The sequence below is a fragment of the Diplotaxodon limnothrissa genome, linkage group LG6 (genome assembly GCF_057381915.1).
Source record: "Diplotaxodon limnothrissa isolate DT_005_m linkage group LG6, D_limnothrissa_male_GT1.1, whole genome shotgun sequence".
NCBI classification, from domain to species: domain Eukaryota; kingdom Metazoa; phylum Chordata; class Actinopteri; order Cichliformes; family Cichlidae; genus Diplotaxodon; species Diplotaxodon limnothrissa.
Genome location: NC_140601.1, coordinates 8,084,026 through 8,110,746, shown reverse-complemented (window position 1 = coordinate 8,110,746; position 26,721 = coordinate 8,084,026). Strand labels below are relative to the sequence as shown.

Genomic DNA, 26,721 nt, shown 5'->3' with positions numbered 1-26,721 from the left:
TGCTGAGGGAAAATTTAGTATTTCATCTGTATGTTACTTAACACTAGATAACCAGTATCTGCGTCTATGCAGCTCAGCTATAGACTCTGTTGTGGAAGTTTTCCATTAAATAAAGCCTGCAGATGAGCGGTGAGCGGTAGCTAACATTCTTTAATCAAAAACTCAAAGAACATAAAAACCCAAGCTTGTGGCGAGCCTGCATGATCGCGGGGCAGACGGTCAGCAGAGTCTCCTGAGCCTAACATGGCTCTCAGTTAAATACCTTCTTCAAGAACAAAAGGCAGTACACAGCTGTTTCACACTTTAAGGTTCACACTCCCTTGCTCCCTCCCAATGTTTACAAAAGATTCTTCCTGTGGAGTTGTCTGCTTCCCTCAACTTCCTTACTAGACCCCCACCATTTGTCTTATAGTATGAGTGTGAAACATGTTTAAAAATCCAGTGGCACCAAGGCATCATACAATAAAATAATGTGATTAATACATAAGTAAAAGAAATTCCTATAGACTCAGTGGACCAGCCTTGCTAACTAAGCTTGCTACATTAGCGCCTAATTTCTGAATTTCACCCTCTTCTCTTGTGGCTCTAAAAGACGAACACAACAATGGCCAAACATTAAATCATGTCTTCGGAATGGAAGTCCAAAAACAGATGATGTCTAGATCCCTCTTTTACAGTCTGTGTTGATCAGTGGTAGGTGAGGCGTTGTGGAACACAGATAAGTCTGAGTCACCGTTATTCCTTCTGCATCCAGAATTGCTCCACCAAAATGAATCGGTCCATTTTTCTGCAGGTAAAGGTAAAATATTACATTCAGCTGGATACCAGCTTTGTCTCAGGTGCTTGGATGTGGTCGTCTTTAGGGGGTACTCATGGACACCAGCTGGTGAGGGGATACAGGATGCAGTGGACAGTCTTAAACCTGCAGAACACATAAGTCATGATTAATAACTCAGAGGTGGTTAACAGCTATTGTTAATGATGGTGGGGGGGGGAAGGCTTTTTCTCTAAAGGACTGGGTGACACCTATTGGAATTATTATTTTTAGTAAGGCACTGAATCTTATTGGCTCCTTCCACACATTTCCCTGTGTGTGCACAAAGCTGAATGATTTAATAGGTATCAACTCACCACTGGTGACAATAAACAAATCACCTGGAAAAGAACGTGTGTGAATTATTATCCTTACTTTTATCATTCTTTTCTGGGAATGGGAACTTCTGAAATCTATCTATTAAATACCAAAAATGGCCTGCACAAATATCTACAGCAGCAAAGATTACAGCAGAGCATCTGTGTTTCTTAAATGTTATGCTCCTCATTCACAGTGTGATAAAGCAGTGGGTCCTAAAGTGCTGAGATTAATAAATAAAATTAATAAATAAATATTACACTAACATAGTTAATTCCTTATTGAAAGTCAAAACTGTATTCTGGCTAAGATGTATATAAACATTTTTAAGAAAAAGCAGGCTCATGAAAGTCAGCCCCACTTGACAAAGTTAAATCTACAGTGCTGCTCATTAATGTTATAAAGGTGAAAACTGGGTATTTATAGTATGCACGGTGCGCTGGGTCGTCTGTTGATTTGCATGTGTAAACACTTATCTGTGGCTCTGTACTTTCATCTAACAGCAACTGCAGAATGTCAACTAGAGGGCATCTGATGAATATCTTGTGCAATTATCCATTAATAATTTCATATTTTCCTATTATTTATTTTTACTTCCAGAAAAGAGATTATGTTCTGGCCCCTTTGAGCTAGAGTCGCACAAGGGAGAACAGGGTTTGGAGACCACAGCTGGACAGCAGGACCAAAATTATTGTGACTGTTTGCAATGACCCTGCATGTCTTTGAAATGGTTGCTCCGAAGCAGGGACCAAGTCTGCAGAACAATTCTGGTGTGTCAGGACGGCGATAAAACAGAAGTAAGATGGAGTCAGTTTATTTATCAGTCTGCAACTGAATATTGTTAAGCTGGAAATTACATGCAATCTGTTTGTGATAATATGGCAATTAACGGCAACGAATCAGCAAGACCTGCAGATCTGTTGCCATGTGCATACAAAGAAATTCATATTAAACAGAAAATTGCATTAGCTGCTTATATTCAGAGTGCAGCCTGAACCTCAAAGATTTGAAACAAAAGAAATTCCAACACAGAGAGAAGTGAGTTAACCGCAAAATGACTTAGGAGATCAGCAACCCTGCTTTTATATTGGAATATAAGCTAAATAAATAACCAATAACCAAAATAAAGCCATGGTAACCAGCAGAATTGAAATGTTTCTTAGTTGCAAGGAAACATTGCCAGAATATATTGATATTATATATATAAATTACCTAACATACAAGTTCAAACTTGTGTGAATGAACCATTAGTTTGTCTGTTAACAGTTGGCAGGAAAAACACCATTTTTCCATTATATACAGTTCAAGCCTTTGTACAGACAGATGAACCTGTGACCTACTCCTCTCAGGCTGAAGGGAGGGCAAACACAACCGTGCACTAAACCAGAGGATGGGAGCAAATGGAAATGCCACTGTGAAGCATTTGTGGTGATATGTTCTTACAGCTGAGGATGAAGGAAACCGGAAAAGACAAACACATCTGTTGTTCCATTGTGTTACATCAAATTGCTTTTATCTGGGAGTGAAGATAGAACAAGATCAACTGGAGCCAGAGGGCTGTCATGCCTTAACGTAAGATCATGAGAGACAAAACTGAAAACTGGAGATTGGAGCTGGAGATTTCTACAGCAAATACCTTTAGTAAACAAGAGCTTTATCACTGAAGACGCACAATAAATGCATAAGCCTAAAATTATAATAATTATAAAACACTTACAGTATTTTTTACATATTTATCTTATTTTATTAATTGTTTAGGGGTTTTTTGCGGTGGAGAAAGTCGTTTTTCCATTCTCAGTAACAATATCGATATTGTCCAATATCACACAATATCGATATTTTTTGGTATATTTAATTGTGAGCATTTTGTAGACAGACATTATGTCTCCCCTTGACAATTTGGTATGATAAGGTAAATAATAAACTGAAGGCTAAACAAATGACGTGTCATTTGTTATGTGCATTTGATGTCCTAAATCCTGGAGCTTTTCATGATTCCCTCTGCTAGATATCGCCATCAGGTCAAAATGAGGCCCATTACTGCTTTGATACACTTCAGTCAGATTTTAAGGCAACTGCAGCACAGAGTCGAGTCTTCCCTGATACTAGTGCTCCTGTGCTTTTAGATTAGAGGCACTTTTACTTCTAAATCTGGGCTGCTCTTTCTGTAACGAAACATTGCTGGACCACAGGGTTTGTAGTTGTCCCTGGGAACCATAATTCATAACGCGTGTCCTTGACCTGTGATTCTTTTGTGACCTTCACATCAAACCCCCATCTGCTTCCGTTTAACCTGTTCCCATGTGTCTGAATAAGTGACGCATCCAGTGGCTCAGGAAGGCCGGCAAGTTGATCCCTGATTGCCTCCTCGGGCAAGATACTGAACTTTTAGTGAGTCCAAGAGCAAAAAGAATGCACGGGGAGAAGCTGCTAGACATTATGCAGCACTACACTGCATAATCATACAGCATTCATCTGTTGAATGGTCTTAGTAACGCTCATGTTTTATGCTGTTTTCACACATCAGTAGGGTCATATTGTGGGGTGCAGTAACTTTTGCAGACTCTGAGGGGAGCGCTGTTTGTAAAACACGTACTTGGCATTCATAGGACAGAGGTTAAAATGTAATGCTCTGCTCAAGGAGTGAGGCATTGTCCTGCAAAACAAACCTTAACATTACTGTGACACAACCCTGCTAAATTGGCCAAACACATATTCAAAATTGCTTTGTGTAGTTAAAAATTACTTCTACTAAATACGGGGGGGAAAATGCAACCAAAAAATGAAAGAAGAGAACTCAGGTACTTTGAAAAAGCAATAAAATGCCTAGAGACACTGTATTCACGCTGAGAAAAAAGCACAAGCACACAGAGATACAGAGCTCTTCTTACATGATCCACTCTATCTCCAGTGCCTCGACCTGGATTTTTATGCTCAGTTTTTGGTCATTATGTAGTATCGCAGTTGCACTCATGATCATTTTAGACTATGTGAGTATTATAACCTGTCGTGTAGTGGTTTTGGCATCCAATAAGCCTTTAAAACCAAGCCGCATGAAAATCCTACAATAATTAGAGTTTGATCCATTAGTCTTTAAAAGCGACATATGTTTTTTTAATGTTATGTCATTTATGTGCAAAGGGAGCCAGTGGAACACTAAACACAATAATGTCAGCAAGGACACATTTCTTAGTACCCCTCATTTACGAATGAATATTGCGAGAAACAAACCTGGAGGGATCGTCCTCCTTCGAGAAGCTCCCTTTTACCTCGATGCTGTTCATCTTATTCTCGAATATCCCATAGCTCAGTGTCACCTGCAGATTAGAAAACACATGAGAGTAGGAAGAAGTGCATTTGCTTGGACACCTGTGTATAAAACCGCCTGCTACTACCTGCTGTGGTATGCTTCTCTGGCTGATGAGCAGCAGGTTTTCCAGGTGTGAGTGGAATAAAGGACAGTGGACCATGGAGATTCCCAGTCGCTTTTCCACAATAAAGCCCACAGTGCAGTCATCAGGAAGACGGATCTTAGCTGAAGTTCTCATGAACTGGGAGCCACTGACATACACAGGGAAAAAGAGCCTTTCTCAATATTTTCTCACATAACAGAGTGTGCAATACATCCACATTTACTGTGGGAGAAATTTAGCACCATAAACTGTCCAACCTTTATCTGAAAACATGTGGTTGGGCCCATTGACTGTTTACTGTGCATATTTTACTGCTGACCTTTTCCAAAGAACTATTTTAGATTGGTTCTCTAGCTCTACCTGTAGCCCTGGGCAGCTATTAGTTCCAGCTCTTTGAGAGAAGTACAAATACAAAGTTTCAGAGACAGACTGAGAAACCAAAAAGTCAAAACAGATACAGCACCAATTTTGTCAGTCAAAAGATTAACAAATTGCTACAAGATAATTTACAGAATGAAAATCATGTTGTAGTTGTCGTAATCAAATTAGCCACTGAGACCATAAACACAGCAATAAATAATTTTGGTGGAAAACCAGTCCTGTTGGTATTTGGAGCAGTAAAAAGTAAGAGGAGATTTATTAAGATTCGCAACGAGCAATTTACTCTAACTCTGCTGATGTAGCAATGAAAAAGTATCTCTTGTGCTTTGTGTTTGATTTGACAGCATTAAGTGAACTGATGAGGCAATGCAGAGGTTTAAGAGCGTGTGTAGGAATTTCAGTTGACCCCGTGGTGTACAGAGCAAAATGACACAAGAACAGAGCAAACGGAGCGATGAAGTTGGCTTTGGAGCTAAAAAAAAAAATCAGGTCTTAGATGGACATCAGGCAAAGGAAGTGTATTTTGATGTTTGTTTGTTTTTTGATCACGGTGCTGATTGCTTTTATTCTGATCGATGCATTTCCATTAATAAACTTCAAAAACAATGTTTTCTCCAATAAATTTTCACTATACTCCAATGAAACCGTTACAAATTCAGGACCATGGACAGCGCATCCATTTTTCATGAGCTCGTCTGAGCTGTGCTCTAAAACATAACCACAGGTGCATCACAATATGTGAGATATAGATCACAGATACACACATAAAAGATTCCCACATGAGATCTGCAAATCCTTTTCTTTTTTTTTAACTAAACAAATCAGAGTAAAATTGTGCTGGTACTGTTGACCTGTTGACACCACCAGTCTGAGAGTATAGAAATAAACCTTTGTCATTTCCAGTTGTTCTGTCTCTTGAAGGGATGTAGTTTATTTTAATGCAAGAATGCTACAGATCACGATGTTTACAGTCTTACATCGGAGTCTGTCAGTTACTGAACATCATCTGTTAATGTGCGACCCTGCTCTAAATTGATTGTCTCTTGGCAGGTGGGGTCATTTTTCTATATTTGTCTATAAAGGGACGCACAACCAGAGAAGTCGCCCCCTGCTGACCGTTAAAAAGAGTGCACATTTAAGGCATTTTAGAATCTGCTTTGCTTTTTCAAACCAGAGGTTTACTTGTGTTAGCATTTATGATTTAATTAGTTTAACGTTTGGTGCTTTTTCCATTAAAACTGATGAGATATGTTAAAACAAGTTTATATCATTGAGCATTAATGCAAGTTCCCTACAACAATGTAAAGAACAGGAGGTCGTCTAAAACTAGAAAATCTGCACACTTATTAAACAAGAAGCCATTTTTACAAACAAATGTTTAAAACCAGTGAAAAAATGTGTAAAAGCCCCAAACATGTTTGGTTTGAATTCATATCAGCATTACATAGATGCAATTGTCTGTGTGCTTGTGTTTTTTTTCCTCACTGTCTTATCATCATCGTCCCTATAAAGCACACACACACACACACACACACACACACAAATTGTAAATACCTGGCCCACGGAGCCATCTTCTCTGCCAGTCTTCGACTCAGGCAGAAGCCTGCTCCACCTGTTGCAAACCAGAACTGCACCTCCCTCTGATAGACAACACACAGAAATTATTAAGAGATACCGTATAAAAATAATCACGAACTAACAAAGACTGGACTGGGTGTCGTATGAGTAAAAATGCGGTTCCAGTGGAGATATACCACAGTTTCAAACCATAAAGGAAACAAAAACTCCACCTCGACTTTTGCTGCAACATGTTGTGACAGTACAGTAGACAGAACAGTCACTGAAGCGCTGCACTATTCCTGCTGTGGTAAAATGTGCTTATTAACCATTGTAAAGTACTATGTGAAATATTAGTGCTCTGCAGAGGGTGCAACTCTGGCTGTGAAATGTCACTCAAATGTTTCCAAGGAAAAACTCCTTTTAGCCGCTTCAGACTCACAGTAGATGCTGTTTCCTCAAAAATCTGTTTAAAACACATTTTCTGTGCTTTGAATGAACTATTTAAAAATATACAGATACATTTCCATTAGACATCTACCGACTTAACCCTTTATATGGCAGTCGTTGTTACCGAGTGTTATTTGAGCATGTTGCAGAACTTTTCTTTTTACTTGTGTGACTTTTTTCAAACTTTTTTTAAGATCAACACTCACTGCTTGGGGTTCGCATTTTTCTAAACAGTGTGTATACATAGACTATAGGGAAAAAACACACATTGTCAGTTTTCACAAATATAACACAAAATGAAAGCGCAGCGCTGTCACAGGAACCTGCTTCACTGTACTTGGTAAAGCTGCTGTAACATAGTAATGATGTCCACTAAGATAATGCTGGTCATTGTCATTTTAGTCATTATCCAGCCAACTCTGAAGGAAAACAGTGAAGTGTAGATCTACTGAAAAAACATATATTGACATAGAAATAAAAAATATATATATATATAAAAAATAGCATTGCACCTGGTGTGGGTGCCCCTTATAATTGCATGTAGGTAATTCAATCGAAACTAAATAAATTACAATACTGAATTACTATCTTAATTTTAGCAGTAGTAAGACTGACAATAAACCCCAATAAATGCCATTTATTTATTATAAACCTGCTATGATGTCATAAAGCAAACAAAATCGAATATCTCACAGTTTCTAGCCAGAAAAAAAAGGTGAAATGTGTAAAAGTGGGTTAAATTTTTATCATTGGATAACTGTCTGTATGAAGCTTTGACAAAATCCATTTTACTATGAATACTACTGTCCTATGTTTATAATAGGGTGTGTTTTAGAACACAATGTGGCTCACCTGGTGCTAAAAACTACAAAGTAACCATCAGTAGTGAACGTTTTTTAGGTGAACGTTGTGAAAAGTAAATATGGTGACATCATTATTATGCCACAAATTTCACTAATCTATACTTTCTAGAAATCCAACACAAACAACATCTAACTCAACATCTAAAGCAACTTTTGAACTATATAATCCTTCGCTCTTATCGACTTATCAGTTTGGGCATTATGAGCCCAACTGTAGGAGCAGGTAAGTGCGAAGGACCCGATTTCATGAATTCTGGAAGAACACTGAAAATTACAATTCTCCAGATCATCACTGATTGATTAGACACACTGTTGCCACTATCTGTCACACACCTGATATTTGCTGATTGGCTGGAAGAAATCCATGTACAGTAGTTGTACCACCTCTCAGTGATTTATGAGGGGGGGGGATTTTGACGTCCATTTAAGGTACCAAATATTATTTATGGCCCAATAAAGAGCTAAAGCCTTTAAAAGCTTTGGTTGTATTAACTCTTTTAAATTGTGTTTACTTTTGTTACACACATATAGAGACTCACACCAACAGACATACACACATATACTCATCTGGGAATACAGAACACAAAAAATACAACACAAGCTCACACTGAATGTTATAAATATTTGCCACCATTTCACAGACACACAATACCTCTGCTATATCAGAGGAAATCAGAAGAGGAAAAGGGCCTCTATGACTGAACCTAAGTGTTCACGGTTTCTCTTTCAGGCGCGTATTAACTGCTCTGGTTTCCAGTCTGTTATGAATAGTACATCTTTATCTTCTAACTTTGAGCCATTTCTCAAGCAACTATTGTGTTTTTCCTTCTCCTGTTGCTTAAATTGCTCAGTTGATATTTTGCCGGGGTAAATGTGCTGCCTTGTTTTCCTGTTTGTCACAGCAGGCAGATAAAGAATTTAACTCATAGAGCGAGCTGTAATTGCACAACTAATCGGGAGCTTGGAAGATTTCTTTCCCTTTCTGTTCTTCATTCTTCTCTTTTTACCTCCTGTTCACTAATTTTCTTGTAAAATTTAACATGTGAAAAATGTACTTGTCCTTCCTTCCTTTACTTTACTTTAATTTCCTCTTTCCTGTACATCTCTTCAAATAAACTTCTCTTCCTTTTTACTATTCCTCTGTTTTTTTTTTATCTCTTCCCCTTCCTTTTTACTTCCCATTCCTTCCCACTCCATTCCTTTCTTTTCCTCCTTCCTCCGATCATTATCCTTCCCGTTTCACTATAGTGACAGGAAATCGGAAAAAAACTAGGCAGCAAGATGTAAGAAAATGAGATGAGGAGACAGAGAGGAGCCTGACATCGCCTTTTTTTTTGTTTTCACTAAAGGGAACAGAAAGAAGGAAGGAAGAAGGGAAGAGAGAGAAAAAGCAAAGCAAAGATTAATAAAGATCTATTCTTCCCTGCAAATGGCTGCAATCAGAGCAGAGAATGTGACACGAGGGAGACGGAGAGAGTCATTTCAAGAAACGAATGAGAGAGACTGTAAAGTGCAAGAGGGAAGCAGAGAGAGACAGAGCACGACACCCTATTCAGAGAGCATGCTGGAGTCAGGATGCTCTTTAACTCAATAGCAGCATTAATTCTGTAAACTCAATAACACACATGCATACCAATGTAGGCGCACATGCGCCGCACACACTCATGCACACACACGAGGACATGTGTATTCAGAAGAAGATGCTGCTGACCTCAGGGGGAGCCCCTGCAGCAGTGGAGAGTGAAAATGAAGAAAACAGAATGGATGGTATGGATTTTGAATGGCAGCAGTTAACCTGACTTGGGTGAAACTTGACATAAAACCGATAGGAGCAGCTTCAGCTTTGTTTTACTGTTTAATGGTGCCTGCAGAAGACCAGCAAAGCCAAAGATCAAAAAGAAGAGAAAGAAGAGAAGCATGATGGATAGACAAACGAAGGAAAGGAGGTAAAAAGGAAAATGACCATCAGAAAAGAGTTTTTTTCCATAAGCTCCTTGTGTAAATTACATGTGATCGACAGACTCCAGCAGTTCTTGACAGGGACGGTGTCCTCTGACATCAGCTGCTCTCTCTGCTGTGTGAGCAGGAGGGAAAACCCTGGCTGCTTTCATTCATCTCATTTTTAGTTTTCCCTCTTGATATTGGAAATCTTCACTCTGTGGTGACCCATCCTCTTACCTTTACAGCAGCAATATTTTTTCATCTCATCTCTAGGATTTGTTACTCATTCTATAATCAGCACCACTGACATGCATAATGCTAACAACTTACTTTATGTACCATCCATCCATCCATCGTCATCCGCTTTGTCCGGGGTCGGGTCGCGGGGGCAGCAGCCTAAGCAAAGAGGCCCAGACCTCCCTCTCCCCAGCCACCTCATCCAGCTTGTCCGGGGGAATACCAAGGCGTTCCCAGGCCAGCCGAGAGATATAATCTCTCCAGCGTGTCCTGGGTCTGCCCCGGGGCCTCCTCCCGGTGGGACATGCCTGGAACACCTCACCCAGGAGGCGCCCAGGGGGCATCCTTGTCAGATGCCCGAACCACCTCAGCTGGCTCCTTTCGATGTGGAGCAGCAGCTTTATGTACCATAAAAATAAAATGTTGCCATGGTAATGATCATGGTAAGAGATATGTCACGATGACCTTTCTAGATGTCTTCTCTAAGTTCCCCTCACTGAGCACACAGGACAAACTTATGTTTAATGTGCTGATGCATCACAGTGATCTGAACTCTGTCACCTTTTGACATTGAGTCTAATAACTGAACTGAATTAGTCATTAATTCAGCTGAAATTTGAGGACTGAATGTCGTACTTGGTTCCTGTAGTGCTAACTACCTGCTATAGCATTAATTGCTAATTGTGTGTTGGCTCTAAGGGAACAGTGGGACAGCTTATGTGGAGGAATACAGAGCGAAGACACCAGCATGAAGAGAAACATATATGTGTATATATATTCAGGTTTTACACTCGTGTTTTCACTAACCACGTGAAAATTAATGTGACATCAGATCATCCTTCCTGTATGAAGGAAGGCATACAGGAAGGAAAGTGCTTGCTCATAGGGGGTCATATGATTGTTGGGTTTTTCTCTGTATCTATGAAGCGCCTTGAGGCGACTTTTGTTGTGATTTGGCGCTATATAAATAAAATTGAATTGAATTGAACTGTAAGCGAAGCGCCAGTTACAGCAGTCATTTCATGCAGCGCTGTAACATCAGCAGGCAGTCGCATCTATCTAAGCCCGCCGTTAAGGCGCAGGAAGCCGCCGCAGCACTCCCCTGAACAATAGGTGTCACCACACAGAAGATACCGTCGTACACTTGTCTCTTCTGTCCAGCTCCAGGGACGTGGCAAGCAACTGCAAGATATCATATTGCAGATCTACATTTGGTCAGTCAGCTTTTTCCATAAAGGCTTGCCATCTGTGGAACACACTTCCAGCCGAAATCAAATTGATTACAGACATCAGATCTTTTACATTAAAGGTTCAAATCTGGTTAAAGGGAAATCCGAGATGTAGTCATTGGATTGATGATAATTTGAATTTAATTTTAATTTATTGTTTATTAATTATAATTGTATTTATGATGTAATTTGGTTTTATGAAAATGTATGTTTTATTGTAAAATGTATCGATTTTGATTGTAAACCCAACAAGGGACAATTGTTGAAAATTAGCAATAGCTATAAACTTATGTGCGTTACATCAGTTTCGTATTTTTGTACTTGGACTATGTTAAACTGCACTGTCCCTTTTAAATAAATAAATTCAAATTCAAAAACACCATAAGGCTCCAGTAACACAGGCTTAGAGACTGGGACAAATGTCTATTCCTAAACTGGTTAGTAAGTGATTGCTGGCAGTTGCTGGCAGCCGCAAGGTAAAATGGTTTCAGAGGTACGAGGTGCTGCAATGAATGGTAAATGGACTGATTCTTCTACAGCGCTTTTCTACTCTCCCAGACGCTCCAAAGCTCCAAAGCGCTCTACACAACATGCCACATTCACCCAATCACACCCATTCTTACAAGCACTTTATCTATACTCAGTGCTATCTAAGTACATTCACACTCCGATGGATGCATCGGAGAGCAACTTGGGGTTAGCTCCTCCTGAGCTACAGCCACCCCCAATGAAAACATCCATGCCATTGATTTGATTGCTAGTAGATTGCCTGCAAGATGCCGGCTTGTCTGAAAGCCTCAGCGCTGTGCACTTTTACTCTGAATACAAACATTCTCTATTTCTGGGTTCATCACACTCACTACTAGTTTGTGAGTGTTTGCAGATATGTAACTTCCAGCATGGGGGACAATATGCACACGGCGTCAGATGTAAGACGTGAACACAAGCAGAAAAGCACTGAATCACAGCTGACCTTGTTCACATACAGCTATAAATGATTTTGTTTTGTTTCATTCGTGTTCATGAGTGGACAGATTCCAGCTGAACAGCTAAAACCCTAAAAGGTCATAACATTTTCCTGGTTCTTTACTCCCTTTTTTAACTTTCCTTTAGTTTTTGTGAGACTCTTCCATATGAGTAAAGCCAGTTAATGGAAACAGTAGGATGGTATCATTAATTATACTAATGGTTATAGCTCGTGTCTAAAATGATTTTTTTAAGTACAACAAATAAATATGAAGAGAAAGCTGCTGGTATTACTAGCAGGGGGCCCAGTTTGGGCTTTTACACACTAGCAGAAACCCTTTGTTACATCCAAATAGCAATAAGCCTGACCCAATTAAACATGTTAACATGTGATTTCTTGAAATTGGTCCTGTAACCGTTTCCAGTAAGGATCAAAACTGTGAAAATATTTCTGGTGGAGAACGCATTAAAGAGTCGAGCACTCTGTGGGTATTAGTCGAAGCAATTAACCTTTCCAGAAAGAAGCTGTTCACTATCACCGCAAAACAGAGCGAAAAAGGGACACTGTGAAACAAGGACAGAAGGAATGAAAAAAGAATCCATGGAGTGAGAGAGCACAAACCGGAGAAACAGTAGGGTTGATTTAATAACAACAAGCAAGTGACATAACAGCAAATAAGAAAACATTGAAAACAAAGGAGGAGAGAAGGAAACCAAGATGGAGAAAGATAAAGAATCTCAGGAGGCTCACTGGAAAAATTAAATCTGCGGACGGCCATCCTGCTCTAATCAATGATCATTCCACATTAATAAAATTGAGTTTAGAGTTGCATTATGCTGTGCTACAAAGAGTATTTTTTGAGTGGGTGTCAGTTTCCGTCTTTAAAATGAGATGTACTGAACGTGGAACTGTAACCAAAACCTTCATGTTTTCGTCCCTTTTTGCATATTTAAGAGATTTTTTTTCTTCAGGGTGCAGTTATATGCTCCTCACTAGATCACGACTTCAGCATGTACTTTGCAAAGCTCAGCCAAGTCCTAGTGCTAAGGTTGACTCTGCCAAGAAACCTAAAATACTCATGAGTGGTATCGTACCGTTGCGTTGCCCTCCAGCAGTTCATGAGCAGTGATGGGCTTGTCCAGGCTCGGCTTGCCCACGTAGATGTCACCTTCCTGGGGGAAGGCTGACAGCAGCGAGAGGAGAGCTTCTGGGTTGACGTAGTTATCATCGTCCACATGACAAAACCACCTGAGGAGCGATCGGTGAAAGAAAAGGAAAAATATTCATTTAAAATGTAACCGTGGTGCTGGGTTTATAATAATAGTTTTCTCAGCTTCGCTCCATTTCTCCTGTTGACATTTGCAATCAGGCGGAAAAAAAATCTGAAGACTAATTTTCTTCTTTGTTGCTTCCACTCTTGCAACAGAGAAATGAAAAAAGTCTTACCTAAGTAATGCATCGTGCATCTGTACTTGAAATGGCGATACCTTACACTGACTGGAAGAGGAGAAACGGAAGCGGGATGAAATTCCTCAAACCAAGTGTGATCAATGCTGTAACCCCAAGTCATCTAGTTACCCATATGCATGTATTTACTTGTGGTTGGATGCCACAGCAAAAATATGAGATTTTCTTTTAAGTTTGATATTTTAGGACTCCATGTGAAAAATAGTTGACCTTTGGTCATATAAATATCCTGAAGCCCTTGCAAGCCTATCTTCATTACAGACATTGAAAAGAAAAAGGTTATGTTGGCACATAGTGCCAGATACTTCATCTAAATAGAGAACTGACAGCCACTTAACCACAAGATTTACAACAGAGACTGAAAAGCATTTGTATGTGCTCGTATCCTGCTGTTTGTGTTTATAGACATCACTGATAGGCTTTACCTCGAGTAACCAACAAACACAGACCCAGAGCTTGACTCAGCGTGTAGTCTTTTAACAGTCTCACCAACTTGTAAATGTGACTGTTAAATTCATGAGATCAGGTGAGAGAACAGAGAGAAAAGACACCTGGAGTCACAGCAGTCTGTAAACTATTCATATCACAGTTTACAAGGTACAGCATGTGAAAAAGAGTTTTTATGGGACTCTGTGCTGTGCAATGAGAAACTAAGTAGTAAGTACTTAGGAATTAAAGCAGTAAGCAGCAGTCAGGTGCTGCTGATCAAGTGCACTTGATTAATTGATCCTCAGCGAGTACGAGCACCTCTATAGAAGCAGAAGGTTTGGCAGTTCGCTGGTGTGGAGCAGACAATACAAACAATTTGAAGTCCATCATTTGTGCAGTGAGAAAAATAATTCACAAACAGAAAACATGCAGCACAGCTGCCAGTCTTCCCTGGAGTCAATGTTTCAGTAAATTTATCCCAAGGTCAAAAAATGCAATTCTCAGAAATATAGCAAAAAAAAAAAACAAGCACTACAGCTCAGATGCCACAGGCCTCAGGTACCACGTTCAATGTTAAAGATCACGACAGCACAAACAACCGATGGCTTGTTTGGAAGGGTTGCAAGGGGTTGCCAAGCACGATGGTGGAGGGGTGATGATTTAGGCTTGTTTTGCAGCCACATTACCTAGGACCTTGGAGTCGACCATGAATTCCTCTCTACACCAATGTATTCTAGACCCATATGTGTTCTTATATCCAACAGACACACAAAATTGGTTCGTAGAACAGGACAATGATCTCTAGCACACTAGTAAATACACAGCAGAGTGGCTGAAAATGTCAAGGTCCAGACCTCAACCTGACTGAAATGCTGTACATAAACAGAGACATTATATGAGACAGACATGGAAAAACAGAAACTGACCCCAGACAGCAAATCAGCATCCAATCTTTCAGAGCCAATCACGTTGCTTTGCTGATGCCTGCATGTCGTTGACATTCACGGCTATGCACTCGCAGGCACATTCTTAATGAAGCAAAGATGTAGGTAGGGGTACTTATCACATTTCTTGGCTTATTATATCCATAACATGGCTTAGCATGGAGTTTGTTCAGGGCTCTGGTAGAAAACCAGAGACACTGATTGTGTCTGCAGTCTTAACTGAGGCATTAATAAAGTAGGACTTATAGGGGGGGGGGCTTTTCAATCCCTACTTTTAGGCAGAGTCACAAACTTATTTAAGGAATGTTTTTCATCAGATTTACTTGAAATATTTTTGTGTCCCAATTAGTATTAGAATTAAAGTTATGGCTCTATCCCCACTCATTCAGACAGTGTTCTTCATGAGAAGGATGTCATTGTGGCTCAAGAACGCCTGTGAAGCAAGATATCGTGTCCCTTTCAGAGGGAACTTAATCTTTTTGTGGAAGAAGAACATGATGAGGTACATCTGTAATAACTTACTTCAACTTCTAGTTAACTTCTTCAGTTAATGGTAGTTGTTAAGGTCACGTGATAAGAGATAAGGTTGTATGTGTAATGATAACTCTTGGTTATCTTGGCAGATCATTCTATGTGATACTGTCACAAGAGCTCTGGAAAAGCTAGCAAAGAAATGTTGAATTTGGGCATTTTAATGGGAGAAGATTTAAGATCTTCTCCCATTTTGAAGCTTTTTTCATCTACATTTGTTTTTGTCCTCACAGCTTGAATTGCTCTGTGAGTAATCGAGCTGTTTGATTTTTTTCTCTGCCATCTTAATGACTGGACATGATGTCAGAGCCTCATTCCAAACCAAACAGGCTTGCACTGCAACATCAGAGTCCAAATTACAAAGCTGCTGGTACCAAACTGAAGTGCTGCCTTGTTTCCTCTGCCATCCTAATTGCTGCCCAACAACAGAAAAGGCTTACTTCCAAACCAAACATCCTCACTTCCCTCTTGAGTGGGACTTGAGTGAAACTGGGGAGGTTTGTAAGTGTGCCTTGGAACCAATTTGAAAACATTTTCACTGCCATTCTAATAATGAACGCCCCCCCATTCACTCCCACCCCAAACACAAGCTGTTAAGTTTCATTCATTTTTCCATAGATCAGTATCAAAGGATTGTCAATACTTTATATTGTACAGCAGCATCAAGCAGCGTTGTCTCGTGCATATTCAAGTCCCTAATAAACAAACTTTTCAGTTTCTTGGAAATATTTTAATCCTGTTTTTTTCCTGCTTCTTCTTCTTCTGTGATTACATAACGCACAAAGAGCTAATAAATACAACAATGACACAAGGGTAGCCTGCACTGTGTGCTAATGCAGTGTTCGAGACAAGGCATGAAATTGGAAAAGATGCAGACAAGAGTGTAGGGGATCATACATCATCTTCATTCTGGGCCCATTAAGAGCAGATTGCATTATTTTAGTTTTGCCCCAGTTGAAAGGTGTTATGGATAGCTGACAGTGACTGAAAGGTGTGGTTCAAATAAGCTCAGTGAACACAGAGGAGGCTCAACGCTGTCAGACTCAAGCCTCAAACTGAAGCAACCAGGGCACGGTTAATTTATCTGAGAAGTGATAGTGGGTGAATAATTAGTTTGGCAGCTATTGACTGCACATCCATCTAATGATGTTAGCTATTACAGAATGCAGTCATACATTTATCTAACTAATTAAGCAATTTCTGTATATCTGTTTGCTGGTTTTCCATCGATCTCAACATCCCCTTCAAACTTGTGCCATGTGTACTGCTAAGGACACGAGTCAGAGAAACGTAGAATCTGACTGGTTGTTCCCCCCTCCTTTGTCCCCCGGTTTCCCCTCCCTCTCCCCTTCAGCAAGGAGTTAAACAGTCTGATGGCGTGTGGGACAAAGGAGTTTTTAAGTCTGTTGGTCCTTGACTTTGGGAGAAGCAACCTGTCACTGAACAGACTCCTCTGGTTGTTTATGGCCGTGTGCAGAGGATGCCCAGCATTGTTCATAATGTCCAACAGTTTCTTTAATGTCCTCTTCTCTGCAACTGTCACCAGATTATTTGCATTTTTCTGTGTAATTTTGAGTATGTCTTACATTAAGACATGATGGGAATGTTTTCATTTATTTATTTATTTTCTCCCCGTTTTAATCTGTAGTGGTTCAGCCCAGAACCTATTTGGGCTGCGGCTTAACCAATTAACAAATCAGCCAATACCACCTTGTTAAATGTTAACTGGTCAGCTTGTATATTTCCTGAAGGTGTGATTGGTCCACTTGGATTTTTTTCTGTTTCCTGTTTTTTATTTAAACGCAAACTGTTTGACATTTTGCAATGACCCTGATGAAGGCTGAAACGCATTGGTCACTTAATAAAGCTGTTTCCTAATACTTTAAGTGTCGCTGGAGTCTTCACGTCATCAAGCATCAGCATGCTGTTTGGGCTTCCCACCTACTGCAGTTGCTAGAATACTGCCAAACAACTGTGCGTAAATTGACTGTTACAGTACCCAAGCCAGAGCCTCCAATTATCAAACCACAAGACATAAATTGCTGTATGTCAGGATATGTCAAGACCTACTTAGTCCCAATTACCTAGATGCCATTTGGGCAAACAGGGTGCTAGTTAAAAGTAACTACTTCAAAACTGTGAGAAAATCAATGTGAAATAACACACTACAAGAGTGCACCGGCTGTCCTTTCTCACCAATACGGTGAAGAAGAAAAAAAGTTATTATGTTTGTCTAATCTATGTCACCTGATGTCTTGGTAGAGTATTTAACAGAGGAGATGAAACAACTCCAGGCCTCGAAAGCAGGTGTTCTTCAGGTTTTAGATGTGTCCTTGATCCAACACAGCTGATTTATGTGTTTAAATTACCTCCTCAACATGTCTTGAAGCTCTCCAGAGGCCTGGTAACAAACTAATCATTTGATTCAGGTGTGTTGACCCAGGGTGATATCTAAAACCTGCAGGACACTGGCACTCGAGGCCTGGAGTTGCCTACCCCTGGATTAGAGAATCTAGCTTGATACCTTCTGTGAGGCAGAAACCCTCTGTGCTCTTAAGATTAGGCTTTAAACTTTCCTTTTTGATAAAGCATATAGTTAGGGTTGGATCAGGTGACCCTGAACCCTCCCTTAGTTATGCTACAATAGGCCTGGGCTGCTGGGGGCTTCTCACTGTGTATTTCTTCTTCACGTAACTCCTTTCACTGTCTATGTGTTTATGTGCCACTCTGCATTTTCAAAGTGTGTCCTTTGTCCTAGTCTCCTGTTCTGCCTCATCATTTTGTGTTGCAAGAAGCTCTTTAAACAGTTCTGTCTCCTTAAATAAGGCAGACATTTCATTCCCTATGCAGATACTCTTATGTCCTTGATATTATTATATGCTCCTGTTCCACATTCTTCATAAGTCACTGATTCAGTTCAATTCAGTTAATTTTTGTTTACATAGTGTCAAGTCACAACAATCACCCCAGGTGCTTTATATTGTAAACTAAAGACCCTACAATAATACAGCCCCAACATTCAGACAATCCCATATGGAGCTAAAACTTGGTGACAGTGGGAAGAAAAAAAGTATCGTTTGCACAGAACTCCCACAGATGCAGATTTGTCCCAAATAAATTAAACAACTCAAAGACAATCTTAGTGTTAAAAACACTAAGAGGAAGGCTCAGACAGACTTATCACAGCAGGTGTAAGGCTGTACTGGCCCACATTCACAGAATGCTACAGGACCAAAGATGATATTTGAGAGGAGGACCAGTGCCGTCTCCTGGCTGAGCACAGACAGACCACATCAGTACTTCAGGCACAAAAGGACATGGAAAATGAAAGTAGCCAGGAGCGCAGGAGAAACTTCCAGGCTCCTACAATCAATTAGAACCCTGAAGGAGAATTTTGGTGCAGAGGAAAAAGCCACAGATGAATGGATGGACAGACTCATTCATTTAAAACAGCAGATGGAAGAGGAAATGAAGGAACCAGAAAAAGGCAAAGAAATTCCTCCTCTTTCAAAGAATTCCAAGAATTTCTAAACAAGTCTGTCCTCCGAACCTAATATTAATAATATTTTTAATTATATTCATTTTATTACAAATGCATAAAAAATAAAAACATAAAAGGCTGTTCTTCATACCTTTACAAGTTGGACAGCACCGCACAGAAAAGGTAGTTAAGATGATCGATTAATGCACAGGTTATGCTTAAATAAATTCCAGTCTTTTAAACTCCTCAAAGATTACTGTTGTAATAAGTGTGACTGTAATAATCCTCACCTCTGTTTATGCCTCTGTAACCCTGGAACATAATTTACTTCTTTGATTTCTTGCCGCACTAAGTGCTGCTGTAACGGTCTGATTTCCCCACGGTGATCATTAAAGTTTGCAATCTTAATCTGATCTTTAAAGCCGGTGCAGAGAGGGTGTTAGACAGACCGTAATCGGGCTCACCTCTTGTTTGAGGCCATGAAACCGTCGTACTCTGCAGACATCTTGCAGGACAGAGCCTGCTGACTGTGATCAGACTGGCAGTCTGTTACCACCATGTTATAACCTGGTGACAGAGACAGACAGAGAGAGATGAGAAAGAGATACTACTGGATGCCATCTGTTTCAAAGCAGTTGCACATGGTTGGGTGTATTGATGATTATACCATTCTGCATGGTACATTATTTTACCATCAGCCATGATCAACCCTGTTTGTGATTGACAAGTGATATTAGAAATGGAGAGAAAATATAAAGATAGAGATGTGTGTGATAGAGAGTGAGGAAACAATATAACAGGGGTGAACAGAAGAAGGAAAAAACTAACAAGCTAACAGCATGAGTAGACAGCTCAGCCTCCACTTAACTTATCTATTTAAGACACTCCACGATATTTAGGACCCAGATTGAAAGGATTCCCTTCAATTTACCCACAGGAGCATTTGTAAAAAACAGTCACTGATGTAGGGTGATGAGGTCTGGCTTGCAGTCTGCCCAGTTGTCATTTTTACTCGGCAAAACAGACTAGAAATGAGAGGCCAGCTGGAAATCGAAGCACTGTTGCAGTCACAACAAGCATTTACAGAGTTGGTTAAGCCAGGGCTGTGGCTATGGTTTGGGGGTTTTAGTGTTTGTAACTAAATAATTGATGAAGTTACTGCTGTCGTGCCACATGAGTAAATGTATGCGCCTCTCTCTGTATGGGCATGCTCATATTCATCCTTCCTAATACTCTTAGGGGAAAAAAAGACTTCCAAAAACACAACTTCAGCTCCTGTGAGGTTATGTTGCATTCATTTTTGGTGACTCTCACAACATCTGGGCACATCTGGATTTATTGCTGCTCGATTAATATCAAAATGTCTGATTTTAATGTAAATTTTCGTTGCAGATTGTTGGAGAGTCCTTTAACTGCCTGCCTGCAGTCTCCCCTTTGTGTCACATGTTTATTGCTGCAGTATGAGCAGTGGTGTTGATAGCGGGTGTTAGTGGCAGACTTTAAAGAGCAGCGCAGGAGCAATAACAAAATATTTCAACAGGGGATGCCTAAGGCAGCTGCCTAGTTATCCTGTAGCCTTGGGTAAGAGTTATGGGTCACTTCATCTCATTCCTGTGTGCACGCCAGTATTAGAAGTCTTCCTGATGTCTGTGGTGTTGCATTTGTACACTGTGGCATTGTCATCTTGAAACAGAGAATGAGCTTACATATTTAAGGTTGTGTGCGCCAGCATTATCTGAGAAACATCCCATATAAGGAATGGAAGACACATTTGCATGCGCCCACATATATAAATATTCTGATTTAAATCTAAATTTTTGTGTGAATGAGATTCAAGATTGCTGCTTACCTTCTGAAGTTAGGTCCACATCCTCTGTGTCTGTGAAAATGAACGTCTATACAAAAGAAAAAAGGAAATATAAAAGAAGATAAGGAATTAAAAACAGGAGCTTCGATTGGTTATCTGTCTTCTTCTCAACATCTGTAACACATCATCCTGAAAGTACTCTCATTAGAGAGCAAGAACACAAACACATCATATACTCACAAGGATCAATGGGATCAATGTGATGGAGCAATGCGACGTGACAAAAACAAGGTTCCCTGCTGTGAGCTAAAACAATGAGTCATTGTACACACACATACACACACAGCATCATGATCCAGAGTGGTCAGAGCAGCACGATATGGCTGAGTCAGTTTCTTCTTTGGCAGACCCCCATATCACTAGATAGATAGATAGATAGATAGATAGATAGATAGATAGATAGATAGATAGATAGATAGATAGATAGATAGATAGATAGATAGATAGATAGATAGATAGATAGATAGATAGATAGATAGATAGATAGAAGAGCAATACTGACATCTAGTGGTGTGAAAATGTCAGCTTTATTGTCACAGCTCGGCTGTCTCAGGGCTGTCACATAGAGATTGACCAGTTACACTAACAGTCAATGTAAAATCAGCTATTAGCCTAGCATGCATGTCTTTGGACTGTGAGAGGAAGCTGGAGTACTTACAGAGAACCCACACAGGCACGGGGAGAACATGCAAAACTCCACCCAGAAAGGCCCCAGCTGGAAAGGGCCTGACATTCTCATTGTAATTGATGGTGCCACCCACTGCACCAATATGTAACCTGTTTTTTCTTTCCTTCTTTTCCTCATTATTTACAATTTTACAAAACACCACAATGCAGAAATGCTCAGATATAAGCAAAGTTGCAACTTTTCTTTTGCTCTGCTTTTGGTTGAGCCACAGTGAGTGTCTCTGGGGAAACTATATTCAGCACCTCCATTATTTCACCAGGAGCCTCATTTGCCTTTTTGTTTCCTTTTTGTCTTTTAACCGTTGTCACTCCTACAGAAAGACGTCAGACACTGAAAACACTGCACTCTTCAGTATTTATTCTGTTGCTTAGGGTGTGCAGGCTTCTCTTGTTCAACACTGTTACTGCTTCCATCATTCCTCTACCACGCTCTCTCGTGGAGGTGCAGCACTATGTAGATTGCAGTTGCACTAATACATGTACACACAGTATATGGCCAATAGCAGAAAGCAGTGAAACCAAGCAGTATGAAGCAGTTAATATGAACATACACCATTGTAATAATAATAATTGCTTGTTATAATGTAATTAATTAGCAAAAATGTTACAAAATCGGAATAATATTGTATTATGATCATATCGGATGATGTCTGGTAAGTCCCACTTCTAGTTAGTGAAGGCAGGGAGTTGTGAAGGAAGTGTAAAATGTGAACGAGAGCTCCAAAATTAATCCAGTAAGTTAACTTTCAGTCTATAAAATTGTGTAAGCTTCCAGGGAAATGCCATACTAGTGTTAATTTGAGGTAACTGTGCAAATTCATGTGTTTAAAAATGGCAGGCTCACTGTCTGACCGTTTTACTAGCTGTGATTATGTGTATTTTTCTCTGTATTTACATTAAAGTGAGTTTCCATAATATCCTCTCTGCTGCATTCAAAGAGAAAGGCTTCATCTATTCTTAAGTACACTGTTTTATTATAGCATCCCAGTCCATCAATCAAATTATAATATTCTCTATTCCTCTCGCTCGCTCTCCCGTTCTCCCTTGAAGTGACATCAAACAGCCTCTAAATCATTACTTTGGTCATTTTAATACAGCTGGAGCTCTATCCTCCCCCTCACTAGTTCTCCCAAAGGCCTTTTTTAACCTTTTTTCATCCCTTCCTGTCATCTCTCCATCACTGAAGCAGGAGAAGGAGGAGTAATGAGATACCAGGATCAATCCTCCCCCCCGCTATCATCACGACAACCACCACCACCTACGCCACTAAATCCTCCAGAGAAAATTTTGCCATTACAATTAGTTTCTCCACCTCTGGCCATAACTCAAACTAAAGCACCTGCACTGAAATCAGTCAGCCTGGGACGAGGAACGAAAACGACAGAGCGTGGAGTTGGAGCGGCTCGTAAACAGAGTTTGCAGGGACGTTTCACTGAGGTCAGGTGGGAATGCATAAATCTGAACTTGTTTTTCACACTCTTAAAGGGCTATTAAGTAAGATTTGTACCACCCCATAACACAAAATGACTGCAATATATCTTAATAAGGGCTCTGATCAATATTTCAGTGATTCCTTTGTAGTATGATGATGATAATCTGGCTTCTGAATCGGACATTTGGATGCTCAGTCTGTTCAACTGTGGCACTCTGAGAAGCTTGAATGGGAAATTTGTTGAGAGTAGAAGGGGGCAAAATCATTCTATAATTGTTATGGCCAAACTGACGCTGATACCAATGGCAGTTTTTGGGGAGTAAGAAAAAATCTGAAATTGTGAAACCAGGCACAGGGTCACACATTCTCGCATGCTGACTAACCGAAATAACAAAACCAAGAATAAATTGCAGTTAAAAAGTGCACAATATATAACCTGAACCACAGATCTGATAGCTTTATCAGTGAACTTAGTTTCAGGTATAAAACACTGAATCTCCATTAACAATTTAGAGTTGTAAGGTGAAATACCAATGATTTACTAAAACTAGTCTATAAGATGGCAACTGTCAAGGAACAACACACAGTGTAGCACTTTGTATCTATTACAGCATAGTTAATTATTTTTTATGACCGTGTGTCTGAATAATGCGCTACAAAAAAGGCACTCAATGCTTAATAGAAATAACAGAAGTCAAACATATCAAATGTTAAAAATCCTCATTTCTGTTGGATTAAAATGGTTTAAAATGTGATTTAAACATTTATAAAATAAAGAGACAGGGGCATGTTTACCACTGTGTTGCATCACTTCTTCTTTTGACAATCTCCAAGTTTGGGACTTGAGATGATGATTTGTTGTAGCTTTTAAAATGAGATGCTCTCCTGTTTTTGGTTTATACTACAATGCATGCTGCTCAGTAGTTAGGGGCATTCTTGTTTCATAATCCTTCATATACTGAGATATATATTAAAAGCTGGAAATTTAGTACCATAACACTTGTGCTTTGATGATATATTTTCTTCAACATTTATACTCCTGAAAAACTCCACCTTTCTAGATTGCTCATTTTACAGTGTAACAACTATTCGAAAACTTTTTTGACGGTTTGCTTTAAATTTTTAATGAGATAATTCTTCTCTGTGCATCACTCCAGATCAAACTTTCCACTCTGAATGTGAAATATCTCAGCTTCTACTGGATACATAGCCATAGAGTACACAGGAACAAAACATTTTAATGATTGAAATCCTCCTCACTTGTCCTCTTGCGCCACCGTGAGGCCAAAATTCTAACTTTTAGCATAAAACCTTTACTCCAAATGTCTAAATTGGTCATTAAAGATGTTAGCCATTTCTCCATCCACTTATATCTGTTTCCACCTCTGAGATCATTTCTGTTGTTGGTGCTGAAAGATGTGATAGAATTTTTTGAAGATCCGAAGCTAGACTGAGGCCAAGATCATATTAGGGATTATCACAATGTATTTACTGTTTTAGGGCTTCCAACAAGCTGTTGCCAGCTGCTGTCAGGTCTAAGCAGATTAGCTTCAATATTTTGTGGAAGCTGCTGCCAAGCTGGTTGACTTTTCACCCCAGGTGTGTGTGTGTGTGTGTGTGTGTGTGTGTGTGTGTGTGTGTGTGTGTGTGTGTGTGTGTGTGTGTGTGTGTGTGTGTGTAAGCATATGTGGGTATGGGGTTCATTCTGTTCTGCAATCAGCCCTACACTTCCTTTTCTATGACCAGCTTCCGTTTTAGTATTGTTAACAGAGTCACTACACGGCGGCTGCTTCCCCTCGGCTGAGACAGCCTGCCTGCGCAGCTTCCTGTGTATGCGTCTGTATGTTTTCATCTACCACTGGGTGTGTAGTTGCATCTTTGTGTCATTGTGTAGCTATAGATATACATATATAGAGAGAGATAGATAAATAAATATAGGGCCTGTGTGTGTGTGTGTGTGTGTGTGTGTGTGTGTGTGTGTGTGTGTGTGTGTGTGTGTGTGTGTGTGTGTGTGTGTGTGTGTGTGTGTGTGTGTGACTGTGTGCAGGCACTACCATCGACAAACGCTAAAGCAACATTTTGTTTTGTGTTTGCAAAGAGAAAGAGGAAGAGTATAAACCAAGGCGTCTTTAAAAATGTCTTTCAGCGCTCTGAGATGTGAAAAGAAAAGAAGCTAGCAGAAATGTGCTTCCTCAGCTCTTTCATCTGGTGTCAAAAAGGAAATGAACTCTGTATGTACACTCTGTACACTGTATGTGTGTATTTAAATAGAAGAATCCTGAAATTTTAAATAGTGAAACTGCTCACTGACTTGCATATTTGACAGCACTGACACACAAACAGGCACAGTGGTCAATGAAAACCTCTAAGCCGATACAAGCGACTCAGAGTAACTTGGGTTGTTTCCAGAACCTAAAGGAAGTCTGATTTTAAAGGTCAGGTAAAGACAACTCAAACATCTTTAGGCTGATGCCACTGAAGTATAAGATAGATATGTTCCTGAAAAAATAAATATATTGTATTGTATACATGCCAGTAACTAGTTTTCTAAGTATAGTAACAGAAATTACCCAGATGAAGGAAAAGGGTGAAAAAAAATGTCCCAAACCCCTTTGAAATTCTGCACCACAAGTACCACCACTGTTGTATGTTCAAAATGTTGGATGAGCTGTAGCAAAAGACTTTTAAGCTGAATACCCAATACCTCACAGATCAGGCTTTCTAACAGGTTTGACACTCTATGCCAATATTTAAAAATAGACCCTTACATAGTCGTGAAGTGAGACGTGCAGACTGTAAAACCAAAACAGAACTGATTTCTTTATGTTACTCTCTGTTTGTTTGGGGTGTTTTTCTTCATGCTAGTGGGACAAGACTAGCATGAAGTGATCAACAAAAGAAGCTAAATTTAACTTTAATGAGCCATCAGACCTGCAGCACCAGAGCAGAAAGGAAGTGAGTGTTTTCACTTCATCTTTAGAGTCATGGCACATGGTTTGACAGATCACATGTTTACTTTTTTCTTCTTTGTTTTGCCTGAAATATTTCTAAGAAATTAAACTCTTGAGCTTTACGTGTTATATCAGTTTCATTCTGTCATACCATTATAGGATTAATAAATGCATTGGAGTTCCTCTTTTATCTGTTTTGTTCACGGGTTCGGTTAAATCAACAGCTTCCTGTGATTGCGTAAATATTTTTAAACGAATGTTCTACTAAATATAGGAGAGAGTTTAAATCTTTTTTAAAAATCTGGTGGTTTGCTTGAATCAGGAGCTGCTGTGTGATGAGAAGAGTAAGATGTTTCAGGAAACAGACATCACACTCACGTGCGCTTTGGTTCTGGAGATCCAGGTCTCCAAAAGAAGCGCGAGGCGCGTCTTGTGGAACCTCCCGGTGGTTTTCACAGCTATGTAGACGTCCTCCACCTTCAGTTCGGGCTGGCTGACATGTGCGTCCTCGGGCACCGAGCGACCTCCATCGGCCAATGCTGTATCCCCGCTGCTTCTGGTACTTTTCGCCGGGTTCTGCGCGTCCCTGACCAGGAAGGTAGCCTGCTGGATGGTCCGGTGGTGGATCGCACCGGGTGATGGATGGTGAACCACTATAACTTTGGGAAGGCTGCTGGTTCGAAGCTGAAAATCCACGTAGAGAATGATGAAGAAGGTGAAAATTAAGACAAGCAACCTCCGGCGTATCCATCTGTTACGCAT

The 26,721-nt window shown here is 40.0% G+C and overlaps 1 protein-coding gene across 1 annotated transcript; it reads right to left on the bottom strand.

The window, feature by feature from the left end:
* Positions 1-825: 825 nt before the first annotated feature.
* mfng (MFNG O-fucosylpeptide 3-beta-N-acetylglucosaminyltransferase) lies at positions 826-26,721 on the bottom strand. Its single transcript, XM_085355572.1, has 8 exons — positions 26,338-26,721; positions 20,872-20,917; positions 19,487-19,589; positions 13,265-13,418; positions 6,481-6,566; positions 4,528-4,693; positions 4,364-4,449; positions 826-922 (listed from the first exon to the last, which is right to left on the bottom strand). The coding sequence occupies exons 1-8, from the start codon at positions 26,719-26,721 to the stop codon at positions 871-873; spliced, it is 1,077 nt and encodes a 358-aa protein (XP_085211698.1). The 3' UTR covers positions 826-870.

Coding starts and splice junctions, on each gene's coding strand:
- mfng (XM_085355572.1), bottom strand. CDS start 26,721: ATGCGTAACAGATGGATACGCCGGAGGTTGCTTGTCTTAATTTTCACC. Junction 19,590..20,871: donor TGTGGACCTAACTTCAGAAG/GTAAGCAGCAAT, acceptor CTCTGTCACCAG/GTTATAACATGGTGGTAACA. Junction 4,450..4,527: donor AGAGAAGCATACCACAGCAG/GTAGTAGCAGGC, acceptor TCTAATCTGCAG/GTGACACTGAGCTATGGGAT.